At 35.3% G+C, this 13,257-nt stretch overlaps 1 protein-coding gene and 1 pseudogene across 2 annotated transcripts; one reads left to right on the forward strand and one right to left on the reverse strand.

The window, feature by feature from the left end:
* The first annotated feature begins 4,126 nt into the window (after window positions 1–4,126).
* Window positions 4,127–5,481, forward strand: LOC119995403. Of its 2 annotated transcripts, none has more exons than XM_038841883.1 (2): window positions 4,127–4,600; window positions 4,701–5,481. In XM_038841883.1, exon 2 carries the CDS (start codon window positions 4,712–4,714, stop codon window positions 5,081–5,083), a length of 372 nt encoding a protein of 123 aa, XP_038697811.1. In that variant the 5' UTR covers window positions 4,127–4,600; window positions 4,701–4,711; the 3' UTR covers window positions 5,084–5,481. The 2 variants fall into 2 exon arrangements, with proteins under 2 accessions (XP_038697811.1, XP_038697812.1); XM_038841884.1 differs by having other exon boundaries at window positions 4,705–5,481.
* A 2,070-nt stretch (window positions 5,482–7,551) lies between these two features.
* LOC119985945 lies at window positions 7,552–12,749 on the reverse strand (annotated as a pseudogene).
* Between the last annotated feature and the right edge of the window lie 508 nt (window positions 12,750–13,257).

Below are 13,257 nucleotides of genomic sequence, written 5' to 3' on the forward strand. Positions count from 1 at the left end.
AAGTATCACTATATGGGGTGAGGGGGCTGATTGTAATTTCCTTACTGCAGCCCCCGTTGTAGGGTATTTATAGGACTTAAATGATCAGTTTTACGAATCAAGTGATTTTTTTTGTCCTAAACAAAAATAAAATTCAACATGAAAAGTGGATGAAAATTCTGAACTGTTGGATATAAATTAAAAAAACATTACATATATTTTTCAGGTAGAATTTGATTTTGTTTCAAACAAAAAATATGTATTGTTGGATTCATAAAACCAATCAAAATATAAATATAATTTTTTTATTTTTTTATTTTGCAGCCTTAAAATGATTTTATAGTGGGCTTTGCTTTTCAATGAGTTTGAGGTGTGAAAGGTTGTAAAATTAAATTCAACTTTCATCAATATATATAATAATATGTAATTAATTATATACAAATTTATTTTACACAACTGTACTTCTGGATCACATAATTTTCTCATTAATGCATGGCTTCTGAATTGTTATTATTCCATATGAACTTGATTGCTTTTTTCTTTCTATTTTTGGTAAGAATTAAATTCCCTTTTAAAAATTTTATAATGGGTTTTTTTGTGTGGGTGTTTTTAGATTAGGAATTTGAACTACAAGGTACCTTTGCAGAAGTCATGTCCCCATAAATGAAAGGATTAAGTCCCACAACTTAATGGCCTTATTCATACTCATTACTCATGGATTTATATCAATTGGTGCACCACTGTTTCTCCCATCCTATTAGTAGTAATCAATTTTTTAAAAAATAATAAATAAATAACTATTATGAGGGCTTTTTTGAGTACTTATATTGGCAAAACTACTTTGACTTTTCATTTTCAATTTTGAAAAATAAAAACCCATCTCTTTTTACTGTATTATTAATGAGAAATAAAGATTGATAGTGATAATATAATAATTTATGGATGAATGAACATAAATTAGGGTTTTGAATAGTTGCCTGGTTGATCTGTCAAAGCATTGAAGGCAAGAGCCAACTCCATCACATACACTGTAGATACATGTAAACATAAAACATTTATTTCCCAGAAAATGACACCATTAATTGTTCTTAATATGACCAGATTTTGTGAGATCTTTTTCTTCTTGAATCTTGATTCAAGCACTGTAATAAGTTAAGCTCATCAAAGGGTTTTAATAATAGTAATAATAATAGCATCACTATGTTATGAGTTCATCAATGACCTCCATTGAAGGGGAGTTGGGGACTTGAATATAATGTTGTTGGGATTAAATAAAATGACAGAGCAACATTAAAATTTCTGGTTGGGTTTGGTTTACTTAATTATATAATATATGCCCTTGTGACTTGCAACTACTTTTGGGTTCTAATATGGAGCAAATTAACAAACTTGAAGACTACTAATTAATACAAAAATTAGCATAGTTAATTTCATCTCTTCCTTTCTTTTTGATATTAATAGTTTTTTAAAATTTTCTAAGAAGTAATAAATTATAAATATCAACAATTTTAAATATAATGCTCTATTTTTTGTTGAATACAAAAATCAAATTAATTTAAGAAAATGTTGAGAAACCTAAGTGGTTTAAGCCGTTTGATGCAAAGTGTGTAACATGTTATTTTAAAAAATATATATATAATAGTTGAATACATGATACAACAATCAAAATCTTACATATTTTCAATTAATTTTTTTTACATTTTAAAAGTTATTTTATAGCTAAAAATGAAAAAGAGTAGGGCTGCTCTTTTTTTTATATAAAATAATAATAACGGGCTACTCCAATCCAAAAATGTGTACTAGAGAATAATATACTCTTTACTAATTGGGTCAAAAAGAAATTGGTGCCCCATGAATGATCAATCAATGAGACCTTAAATACATTCAAGTGAAGAACATGCACAGTAGTTGAATATGAATGAATTAATTTGACTATAACCTGCCTCTCACATGCCACATTAAATGGATTAACTTAAGAAAATGAATTCATTAATTTCACCAATATTAATAAATTAAAATAAAGTTTTTTTTCTTTTTGATGATTTTTTCACGGGAGAGATCCAGAAAAGCAGGGTCAACAAATTATTGAAAATTTCACATTATTTCCATCACTACCCAATTAATATTCATGAAGCTGAGCCCAAAATCCACCTGAAAAACATGAAACCATTTAATTTCATTTAATTAATTAATTCACCAAATTCAAAACATAGTTAATTATCTCAAACTGCTTATAAGCTAGTTAGGTTTGTCAACTAATGGATTTATAATCAGCCTAATTAATTGCCAAATTCACATATATTTTTTGGTAAATTTGACAAAATTATTGGGGGGAGTTAATAGTCAATAACCAGTTCATTACCGGTGCCATTTTTTAAATAGTAAATTCATAAGAGCGAAAAAAGGAAAAAAAAAAATTTGGTGTGTATATATATATATATTCATCTTATCACGTGGTGATTTAATTGCAAACAAAAGCTTATTTGCCTATTATAGAAAGTCATGACACATCATTAAAAATCCCGTGTCAACCAATTTTTGCCACGTAGACAAAATGATTCCATAAATGGAAAATTTAACTGCCACGTATGTTGACGTGTACGTTACTTGCTCTTAAGGGTGACTTATAAATTTTTTTGTTGTTAAGTTATATATATTTGGAGAGCCAAATAATTATAAAAAAAGTCAACCCACATAGGCTACACTTATTATTATGGTTAAGTAATGGAGAGAAATTCTGTCAAAAATTGCGTCTCATTAGTCATTAGCATGCACGTTGTCTCATATAATTGAAGATATACGTGGTCAATCTCCGATGTAATTAATGGCTTTGCATACGTGTGTATGTATACGTGAATTCTTAGTTGTGATTGTTTTTGTACGTTTTAATCTCAGTCGTTAATTCTGACCAACCTATGGACATAATTAATCTTTTCATTTCTCACGGCTTCTCATCTCTCTCACCTTCATGTCTATCCCTATCTTAGTTTTCCACAACTTCTCCAACCGACCAAGAAGTGGGTAAGGTCGAGCTCGAGTATACCCCAAAAACACTTTGATGATGGTTATTTAATCATGGGAGGTTTGCTTTTGTTAGGGAGACCCAATTTTGCTTTAGACATCGAGTCATTAGTTGAAGTGATAAGAATGGTGTGTATTACCCTGATTATCAGGGTTAAAATCACCCCTTCCCGTTTCAAAATTACAATAGTATATAGGGTTTTGGTTAGGCTGCTTAGTAGTTTGGTGGTCATATTGCGATTATTAAATGAAATTTTGTATGAGTTATATTAATAAAGCATATCTATATATAAGAAGGCCTTCTAAAACATTAAATTGTGTTACATGGAAATGTGTGTGTGAGCTCATGGTCATACCATCACCTTAATTAGCATTCAATGATGCGTTTACATATTTTATTTCCTTTACATTCATTAATTCTTCTTCCAAATCATAATTTTATGATATGGTCAAACCACATACTTCCAAATTTGTGTTCTAATTTTGTAAACATGAATTAATGAATAATTTTGAAATGATCAATCAAACAATATTTTACAATAGAGTGGAACGGGTTAGAGGACTACAATTTCCATCTCAAAAATATGTTAAATTATGGTCTAAAATGTCTAATTGAGTATTTTGAATATTCATAATGTTAAGAGTATAGTAAATTTTGAGTCATATTTTATTTTAAAGAAAATAGTATATGAACTCAAATTACGCTTATTTCCCTCGCATGTAATGATAGAATCCAAGATCATTCATAATCTTCAATGATGCTTATTTCTTACGGTTTTATACTTTTATGCAATGACGATCTTAATAATTATTAATGCACCATGTTTCTATCATCCAAATGTCGTTTACGAAGAAAAATATAATGATTTAACATGATTTTGAGGACCAATTGCAGCCCCCAACCCGATTAGAGCCTTCTCTATAAACTGCCAAATTTTCTTTCCCCAAAACATAGTTGTTCTTCTGTAATTTTGGGTTCTTAATTTGGGTTAATGTGGTCAGCTTGATTACACTGTGGTTTTCATTGAGTGTTGTTTTTCTATTCAATTATTGTAGGCACTCCTTCTTTTCACTTCTTCTTTAAATATGGGTTCTAGGTACTCTTGCCTTGAAAAGGCCATTGGGGTTTTGTCCAGCCCAGCAATGTATACATTGCTCTGTCTCTGTGTCTCTCTCTCTCTCACAAAGACTACACTTTATTAAACACCGACTCTCTCCGCTCCAAGAAACAATGAATGAAGGTGCTTAATTTGCTAGCTGCACTTTTGTAATTGCAGTATTTACTCCCAATCTTCCCACTTCTGCATACCTCCTTGGGATTTTTTTCCATTCATTAATACATTTCCTGGCCTCAATTCACACACTCCTCTCTCTCTCTCTCTCTACGCTGCACCTTCTCAATTAAATAATGCTTTAATGAAAACCCCTCTCTCCAGTCACCCAATCCTTCAATTGGGTTATATATAATCCCCCCTTAGAGGTCCCAAACCCTCCAACAACAACAAGTCCATTTCTATGGTGGCTCTGTTTCATAGCTCTAGCTTAGCCAGTCTTCAGTAATTCTATAAAACCTCCTTAATCCTGTTTTCTTCTTCTCTGGGTAAGCGAAAGTTCACTTTTTGTACACAATTCAATTGGGTTTTTAAATTTTGTGGGTTTTTTTTTTTGAATCAAACTGGTTGTTTGGTGTTCTGTTTTAGGCAGGTTGGTCATGAGTCGAAGAAATGGAAATAGTGGTCCAAAGCTGGATTTGAAGCTGAATTTGTCTCCACCAAGGCCTAATCGAAGACTGGTGGAGTCTCCGAGCCGATCGGCTAGTGTTTCTCCAACATCTCCACCAAGCTCATGTGTGTCATCGGAGAATCAAGAAGACACAGGCATGTACTCAAACAGCCCTGAAGCAACGTCCATGGTGCTTGTTGGGTGTCCGAGGTGTCTCATGTATGTTATGCTCTCTGAAGATGACCCCAAATGCCCCAAATGCAAGAGCACTGTTTTACTTGATTTCCTCCATGACGCCGCCGCCGCCGCCGCCACTACCACCACCAACAACAACCGCCGCAAGAACAACAGGAGGAGCTAGAGCTCTCTCTCTTTCTTTTTCTACTAGCTTAGCCTGCTAGGATTCTATCTTTACACAGTCTTGCTATCTTTATATTCTGAATGCTTGTTTTTCTATCGTCTCTATCAGGTAGCGCTACTTCCGCTCCACTTTTTTGGTTCTCTGCTTCAACAAAAAAGATTTCATAAAATTAGGCATTTTAAAAAAAAATAGACAAAAAATGGAGCGCCAATAGCACTACCTTTTTTATTTTTTTCCTTTTATTTTGTTTCGGTTGCTATGCTTTTCCTGTCAGAGAGTAGGAGGAGGAGAAACAGAGTCACAATGGTGGTGGAAAGAGGTGGTCTGGGTTCAACTTTTTGCAACGTAAGCTTTGTTTTCTCAAGAGTTTTCTTATCAATATATTTGGTGATTCAATTTCTCTGGGCCTCCTCTTCATTTTTATGTTATACAAACTGTTTTATTTATCCAATCAAATCCAACACAACACTAGAATTTACTCTATTGTAACACTTACAAATATTTACAAATATGTTGTTCGGAGGATTCAAACTAGGCAGAAATACACAATGATTTGCCAGCAGAGCTAGCACGGACGTGTGTAACAGTAGAATTTGGTTGCATGGGTAAATACTATAGATGACAAGAAAATAGAATTTTTGTACTGGAAAGCATTTGTAAGAGAAGCCAATCTTACGGTTCTGGGCCTACCTACTAACGATTGGCCCACATTTAGCTGGGCTTTAGAACCAACAACCGTTATGGGGCCCAATGATATGCAAATATGCAATGAATGAGAATACAGAGACTGCGTAAAGCAAAAAAGAGGGGCAATAGAGTAAATGAAGAAAAAGAAGGGGGGGGAGGAGTTGGTTGGTTCGAGCATTGAAAAAAAGGACTACATCAGATTAAAAGATCATTAAAAACACATAAATGAAAGAGTAATTTAGCCGGTTGAAAATAATGAAGGAGGGAGGGGGAGGGGGGTATTACGTCAGACTGATAAATACAAATTTAATTCCACCTTCTGGTCCTTCCTTCCTTCCTCTTATTGTTGTTTCAATCTCTCTTTCACAACATCACCCACTAAATGCCATCTTTTCTGCTGCCATTCTCTATTTTACACCTCACTGTCCATGTTCTTCCCATTCAATTCTATTCAATCTGATGAATTATACATTCAAAAGCATTGGGAGAGTACAATACCACCTCACCCAACATACATGATACATGTGTTGGTGTATATATATATATACTAGAAAGAGAAAGAGACAGAGAGAGAGAGTTAAAAAAAGGTATTGCTGATGTTTTCCTATTAATGCTCGAGTATGCTGTTGAGATAATATGAAGGAAAATCCTAACTTACATGTATGATGATGTCAGGGGGTAGTAAATAGCCACCATGTAAGACAGATGATGTATAAACTGTCTACCTATCAAAAGAAAACCCAAAAGAATCGACACATTTTTTTGTTGAGAAACTCTTAGTGCTGCTAGTACCACTGGTGACCTTACTACAAAAACTCCCAAGAATCCAAGATAAAAACATGTCTCAATCAAATGTACCAATACCAGAAGATCTAAAATGAATGCAAAACCAAAGCACTCATGTCTTCAGAATCTAATAACATACCTATGCAAAGGTCCTACACAAGAAGGCGAGGACATCTCATTAAAACAGCAACGCTACTCTCACACATTCATTTATCATTCCCCCATGTTATATTACTAGTACATGCGGACATGAGTACATGCACAGATTCAACAGAGTTTACAGGAATATGTCTTCAGCTCCCATTCTCCCTGAAGGTTATACAATTTTTCATTTTCTAATAGTTGGTGTTCAACTTGTAAGAACTCTTTGCTCACACAGATTCAACAGAGTTTACTAAAATACGTCTTACTTTGCTTGTATCTATATACTACTCTCTGATTCCACATTAAACAGTCTATGATCCTAGACTGTGAGCCATTTTACGAGATAAACTAACAGTTAATTATTTTACCAATACCTAAAATCAGATATGCATAATTCAAGACAGTAGTTGAAAGGGAACCTTTGTGTAGTTTTTTTAATCCTCTCGTAACCATAAACCAAAATAGAAGTTTTGAAAGTGTAAAACTTATATTAAGACAAAATTTGTAAGGAAGAGGTGTAATGTCGATTTCCTATTTAACAGCAACAGAATGCATTGCAATTTCACCCATAAGAAATGGTACCGAATTCTTGCAATTTTACAATGGGAGTACTGAATGAAATGTGTAATAAAATGTATATAAAGCAAAACAATCACGCATCAATCATCATTCTTCATACTCAGGTACGCACTCAAGCAAATTCATGGACAACACACACATTCAAGATGACATTCAACCTGTAGGATGACTTATAGTTATACCTAGGCAACCCCATGCACAGTTGCATAAATGTCTTCGTGCAGGCAAGAATTTTAATCTCAATCCAAACACAAATTGATGCATGTTAAGTAGTAATGAAGTGGTATTTCTACTACTTCCATTGATATCAGCCAAAATATACACTCAAGTGTGTAGAAGTCTTGTTACGCCATATCCTCCCTTGCTTTTGTTCCCAACAAAAATGTATAAACAGCATGAAAGTCCATGCCAACAACTAAGCTTTTTACTAATAAAGCACATGAACTGAAACCTCTAAACTTCATGACAATATATCTTTCTTATGGATTTACTCTTCCAAACCATGTACTGCTCAACATCCAATGCATATGGTTCAAGAAGCAAATTCCACATAACTCATATTGGTTAAACAGTGTCAGTTAGAAATGGGGTATACCTCTTCAGAAATTCTCCCGGAAATATACTAGAAATGTTGCATGTCAACTCCAAAAGAAGCAGGATCGACTGCAAAATGGCTCCTCTCAGATTCTATAAGGACAAAAGTTAGTTGGCACCAAGTCCGACAAGCTTTCAAGGGTTGACTTGGCCGAATTCATACCAACCACTACTGCTTCTGATATATTTATCGGTGATGCCAAATTCTCTATTCTGAGCAATCCTTCTTGCATAATTCTCAGTTGAAATAGGACCCTTTTTTAGCCTCCGATAATAAATGATTTCCCAAGGCCACAAGCGAGAAGAACCATTGTAATCCTCAACAGATAATTGCCTTTCCCTTTCATTTGTGCCCTTCAGGCCATAATGTTTTAGAACCATATTCAGTTCCTCTGGAGAAATGCTTGCTGTACATTTAGATTTGGAAATGCAAGAGGAATGAAAATCAAGCTTTTCTGTTTCCTCCGGCATATGCATTAGGTCAGAAACTTGATGTTCCTTCGCCACCTTCAAGCTCTCAAGAGAGGAACTCACAGTAGCAGTGGGAGTGCCTTTCTCTAATAATGTGGAATCCGATTCATTCTTTCATCCGGTGCTTTGACATTTTTTTTATCACCATCAATATCCCTCTGCACAGTCTGGTCTTCAGCAAATTCACTCCCCAATTTGGACGATGATACTCCATGTTCATTAACAACCGCCGCCATCATATTTTCTTGTTCAGCACTCTCCAAACTGACACCAACGTCCACCAGTTGTTCCTGATTGATAAACTCTTTGGTGGATTCCAGAGTAGCACCTTTATCCACAGAACCTTTCAAATTTGATTTCCCCTCATTTGGATAGGCTGGTAAAGGTTGATGAAGTGATACAGATAAGGACAACGATGTAGGAGAGCTTGATCTTGATCTGGAATTGAAACTTTTGGATCTAGCAAGAAGAGACGTTGAGGATGATTTTGAGTTAGAAGTCAATGATTGTATTCTAGAAGATACAGATCTTGACCTAGAATGGGAATGAAATCTTCACGTAGGTTTAGAGGAACGAGAAGCAGATTGTTGATTTGAAAGCAGTGTAATCCGAATGAAGAGAAGAAGAAACAGACCTTTTGTATTCTTTGTCTTATGAGTACCATATTTCTTTTTCCCATAATCTGCTTTTGGAGCCTTATCAGTCTCCTTTGCCAAGGGAGAGCTTCCACTTCTGGTCAACTTTTGACGCTTTCTAGAACCAGATGCTTTCCTATCATCTCTGAGTTGCCTCCTCCTTAGAGTATCTCTGCTGGTCTGCAGCTTTCTCCTTGTAGGGGATCTGATTCTTCGGTGTTCACATTGGCCTCTATTGTCCCTATCACTGTCATTGATGAAACCAAGATAATGCTTGGCTAAATTTCTTCTTGAAGTATATACAAAGGGACAACAGCAGGATTTGTGACCTAACCGTCCACAACTGTAGCAAGTTCGCTTGAATTTTGAGTCACTACTATGGTTCAAAGTTACTTCACCCGTATTCTCCCTTCCTTTTTTCCCTTGGTTACTCTGTTGCAGAAGAAAATCATTAGAACGTGCCTTATGAAGGCCCTCATCTTCATCTTTCTTATAATAACCTTGGCAAGCCTCATATTGGTCATACTCCTTTCTGTTTTCAGCACCACTTCCGTTTGACAGGTCATGACCCTCATCTTCATCCTTCTTATAATAACCTTGGCAAGCCTCATATTGGTCATACTCCTTTCTGTTTTCAGCACCACTTCCGTTTGACAGATCATGGCCCTCATCTTCATCTTTCTTATAATAACCTTGGCAAGCCTCATATTGGTCGTATTCCTTTCTGTGTTCAGGACCACTTCTGTTCGGCAGATCATGAACTTGTTCACCCCATCTACCATTTTCCACCAGGTTTCGTTCAACAGTACCACCTTCATCTAGTAAATGCTCCCCCAATCCATGCCCTTCTTTCTGCAAATCCCCTCCATCATGATCCTCTCCCCCCATATAATCTTTCATTTGATCCAGATAGTTGCTTCTCTCTTCATTAAGCACATCAGTAGAACTAAGCCTTCCCCCGACTCTATCTGATTGTTTAGTATCCATCTTGTAATCTCGGTTACCATCTGAATCAAGGTTTCTATTAACATAATCTCCTCCTATAGCAGAATACCTTTTACGTAGAGGCTCATATGATCTATCATCCCTTGCAAATCTTTTAAATGCTTGAGGCTGTTTATTTGACCATGTTAGAGTCAATGGCTGTCCACAGATATTTCTGCCCTGCAACGCTCTCGAAGCTTTCTCTGCGTCTGGAGGGAAGACATATACCACAAACCCATATCCATCTTTTATCCGTATATTACAGCGCCCAAACCTACCGAAGACACGTTCAAGATCATCCCTACGAGTGAGAGATGATAGTTTACCAATATACAAAGACATCTGCAACCAAACTTTTTGGCCAAGAAAAAACAAAACAAGAATTATGTTTCTGCTAAAAAAAGCAGACTTATAGAAAACTATCTAGCAAGCCAATAGCTGCACAATTTTTCCAGCAAGCATGTACTTTAACCTGCTATTGCTCTCACTCTCTCTCCAGAATATGCTACAACAGTTCAGGATTCGTCACTTGACACATTGACCAATAAAATTCCTTACAATCGTAAGAACTTAAGCATTGAAGGCAGAGGGTTGATCTCCATGAACCGGTTAAAGTTCCGGGTCCTCAAACGATGTGTACATGTAATAAAATTTACAGAGACCTAAAACCTAGATGGAGTTCTAGAGTGTCCATGTCTCAATTGCAGTTTCTTCGTTTTTGATCCATACTCATCTTTAACGTGGACAATTGATTCTCTGAACTACCCATCCCCCACTGATAATACAGCGGAAAAGTTGCATAATCAGTATAAATGATACATACGAAACAAACCCTGAGCTCTATCATTTCTAGTAGCTAAAGGGGAAAATAAAAGCCAAAGTTCCATATCAATTTAAAACAGCTATCATTCCAAAATTTAAGGGAAAAAAGAAGAAGCTTTAATCATAAAGATATGGAGAAATTTCATCGAACACCTTGATCGTACTATATTTTATATATTTTTAAACCTCACTTTACACTTGTTTTTTTGTCTCTTTTAATTGAACTAAGCATGGATTCTACATAACTTCTCATTATTTTGATTTTCAGAATATTTATGAGGAAAGTGATGAAAAATGCTTGACTTGAGATAATCCAATACACATGAGGAATGAAGGATACTTGCAGATCAAGAAAGAAAGAAGAAATGAAATAAATAAAAGAACAAAATGGGTTACTAGTGCTACTCGTGAGACATTGCCAAGGAAAGGACAAAGAAAGTTCAATAAAAGTCAATCTTGGGGTTTTGAAAGAAGTAGAGCCACCTCTTTTGACAATGAGAAAGCAAGGTACGTAGAGATCAAGGAAGGAAAGAAATAAATAAATAAAAGAAGGAAATCAAGACAAATAAGCAAAGGAGAATGAAAGTCAAAAAGTTGCATGGAAAGTTAGAGCTACACGCATGAAGGCGTTGGTCATTAAAAGAGCAAAAGCAACCACGAGATTTGCACGGCAAGTAAAGGAAATCGAATCAAATTAAGTGAAGGAAACCAAGTTTGACAAGATGATTAATTGAAGGAAGCTTTTGTCACTATAAAAGGGAGTCCTCTAGCACAATAGAAGGAGAATTTGGAGAGCCACATTCTCTAGCTTTTGCTCTTGTTCTTCTCTCTAGTTTTCTCTTTGTTCTTGTTCTTGATTCATGATGTTCTCATATTTAGTTTCCTTGTGTTCTTATAACATGAGTAACTAAACCTCTTTGCTAGGGTTGATGTAGCCTAGTATGATTATTGCAAGTACTTCAATTAATTGAATGCATAATTTTGGTTCATGATTCTTGTCTTTAATTTCTATGCTTATAATCTATTGTTTGTTGGGTTGATTGGCCACCAATTGAATGTTCAATTAGATTCATCTAGCTAGGACTAAGGAACGAACCGAATTCACGTGTCTTAGTGGAACTGAAATTAGGGAAATCAATTGTCGACTGCCATGAACAAGGTTTAGGGGATTGATTGGTTGTTATAGTTTTTTAGATCGTAATGAGTTGTTAGCATTGGGTTAAAAACTGCGAACCGAACAGGATTAATCCATTGTTAATAATATTTGTTGGCACCGCGAACGAACGAACCAACATATTTAAGAAAGAATCAACCCTTGAATCGGAACCATAATTGTGTGTTTGTTAATTGGATGCTTGTGATAGGATTACTAGGTGAAATCATTGCCCTAGTGTTCTTCTCTTATTGGATACAAAATCTGAATTTTATTTCTTTGTTTTTATTTTATTTTATTTACATCAATCATTCTTCCTTTTTCCCCAAATCTCAATCATTCATCAAGTTAGGTACATTAATTAGATTAACTAGTCTCTGTGGGATCGACCTCGTACTTGCATACACTGTACTATTCGTAGACTCTTGTGCACTTGCGAGAATTATTACATCACACCTCATACGCATGCAGTTGAGCCCGAAAATGACATTATAAAACACAGATGAACCTTAGAGAACGAAATTGTCAGGGAAGAAGAAGATAGCAAGCATTTCGCAGTACCTGGAGAAGACGAGTAGCAGAAATTCTTAACGCTTTTTGGGTGCGTTTGGGCGTTCTGTCTTCTGGATTCTCGCCGTGTCGCCTCCGTTGGGGTTACTATTTTTAGTGGAGTATTTACGAGTCAGCTTAACAAAAGAGATTCCATGCGGGACCTGTCGAGGTGGTTGGGCCTAGGTCCAGCCCAAAATCCTGATCCAGCATCAGTTTTAAAGCAGGCCGAGCCGAGCAAGATGTCAAACTTCCAAGTTCCAACTGATACCCTCAATTTTCAGTTTTGACAATCAAGCCCCCTCAACAAATCTAAATTCATTTGAAGAATCTAAATTAATGTGTTGCTTCAAATGAATTTATTTCATCTCTTTCATATTTGTCCCTATAGAGCCGCAACAAGCATAATCAAAGATAGGGGTGTCCACAGTCATTTTTTGACATGAGTTCAACGACCAATCGATCGGATATTGACGGTTATTTTGATTTTTTCGTTTATTTCAATTATTTCTAAGTAAATTTTTTTAAAAAAAACCGACCAATTAATTGGTTTGAAGATTGATTCGGTTTCTATGATTTTTTAAACACTCCTAACTAAAGATATACAACAACATCAAATCACAATAAACATCTCCAAAATTTTAAATTAGCTGTTAAGTGAAGTTAGATACTAATATATATTTTTAAAAAAGCAAGCGGAAAGTGATATTATAAGAGCAATGCTTTATCTTAGTAGCCCTAAAGCACACTACACACTAGGAAAACAAACA

The sequence above is a fragment of the Tripterygium wilfordii genome, chromosome 3, assembly GCF_013401445.1.
Source record: "Tripterygium wilfordii isolate XIE 37 chromosome 3, ASM1340144v1, whole genome shotgun sequence".
Classification (NCBI taxonomy): domain Eukaryota; kingdom Viridiplantae; phylum Streptophyta; class Magnoliopsida; order Celastrales; family Celastraceae; genus Tripterygium; species Tripterygium wilfordii.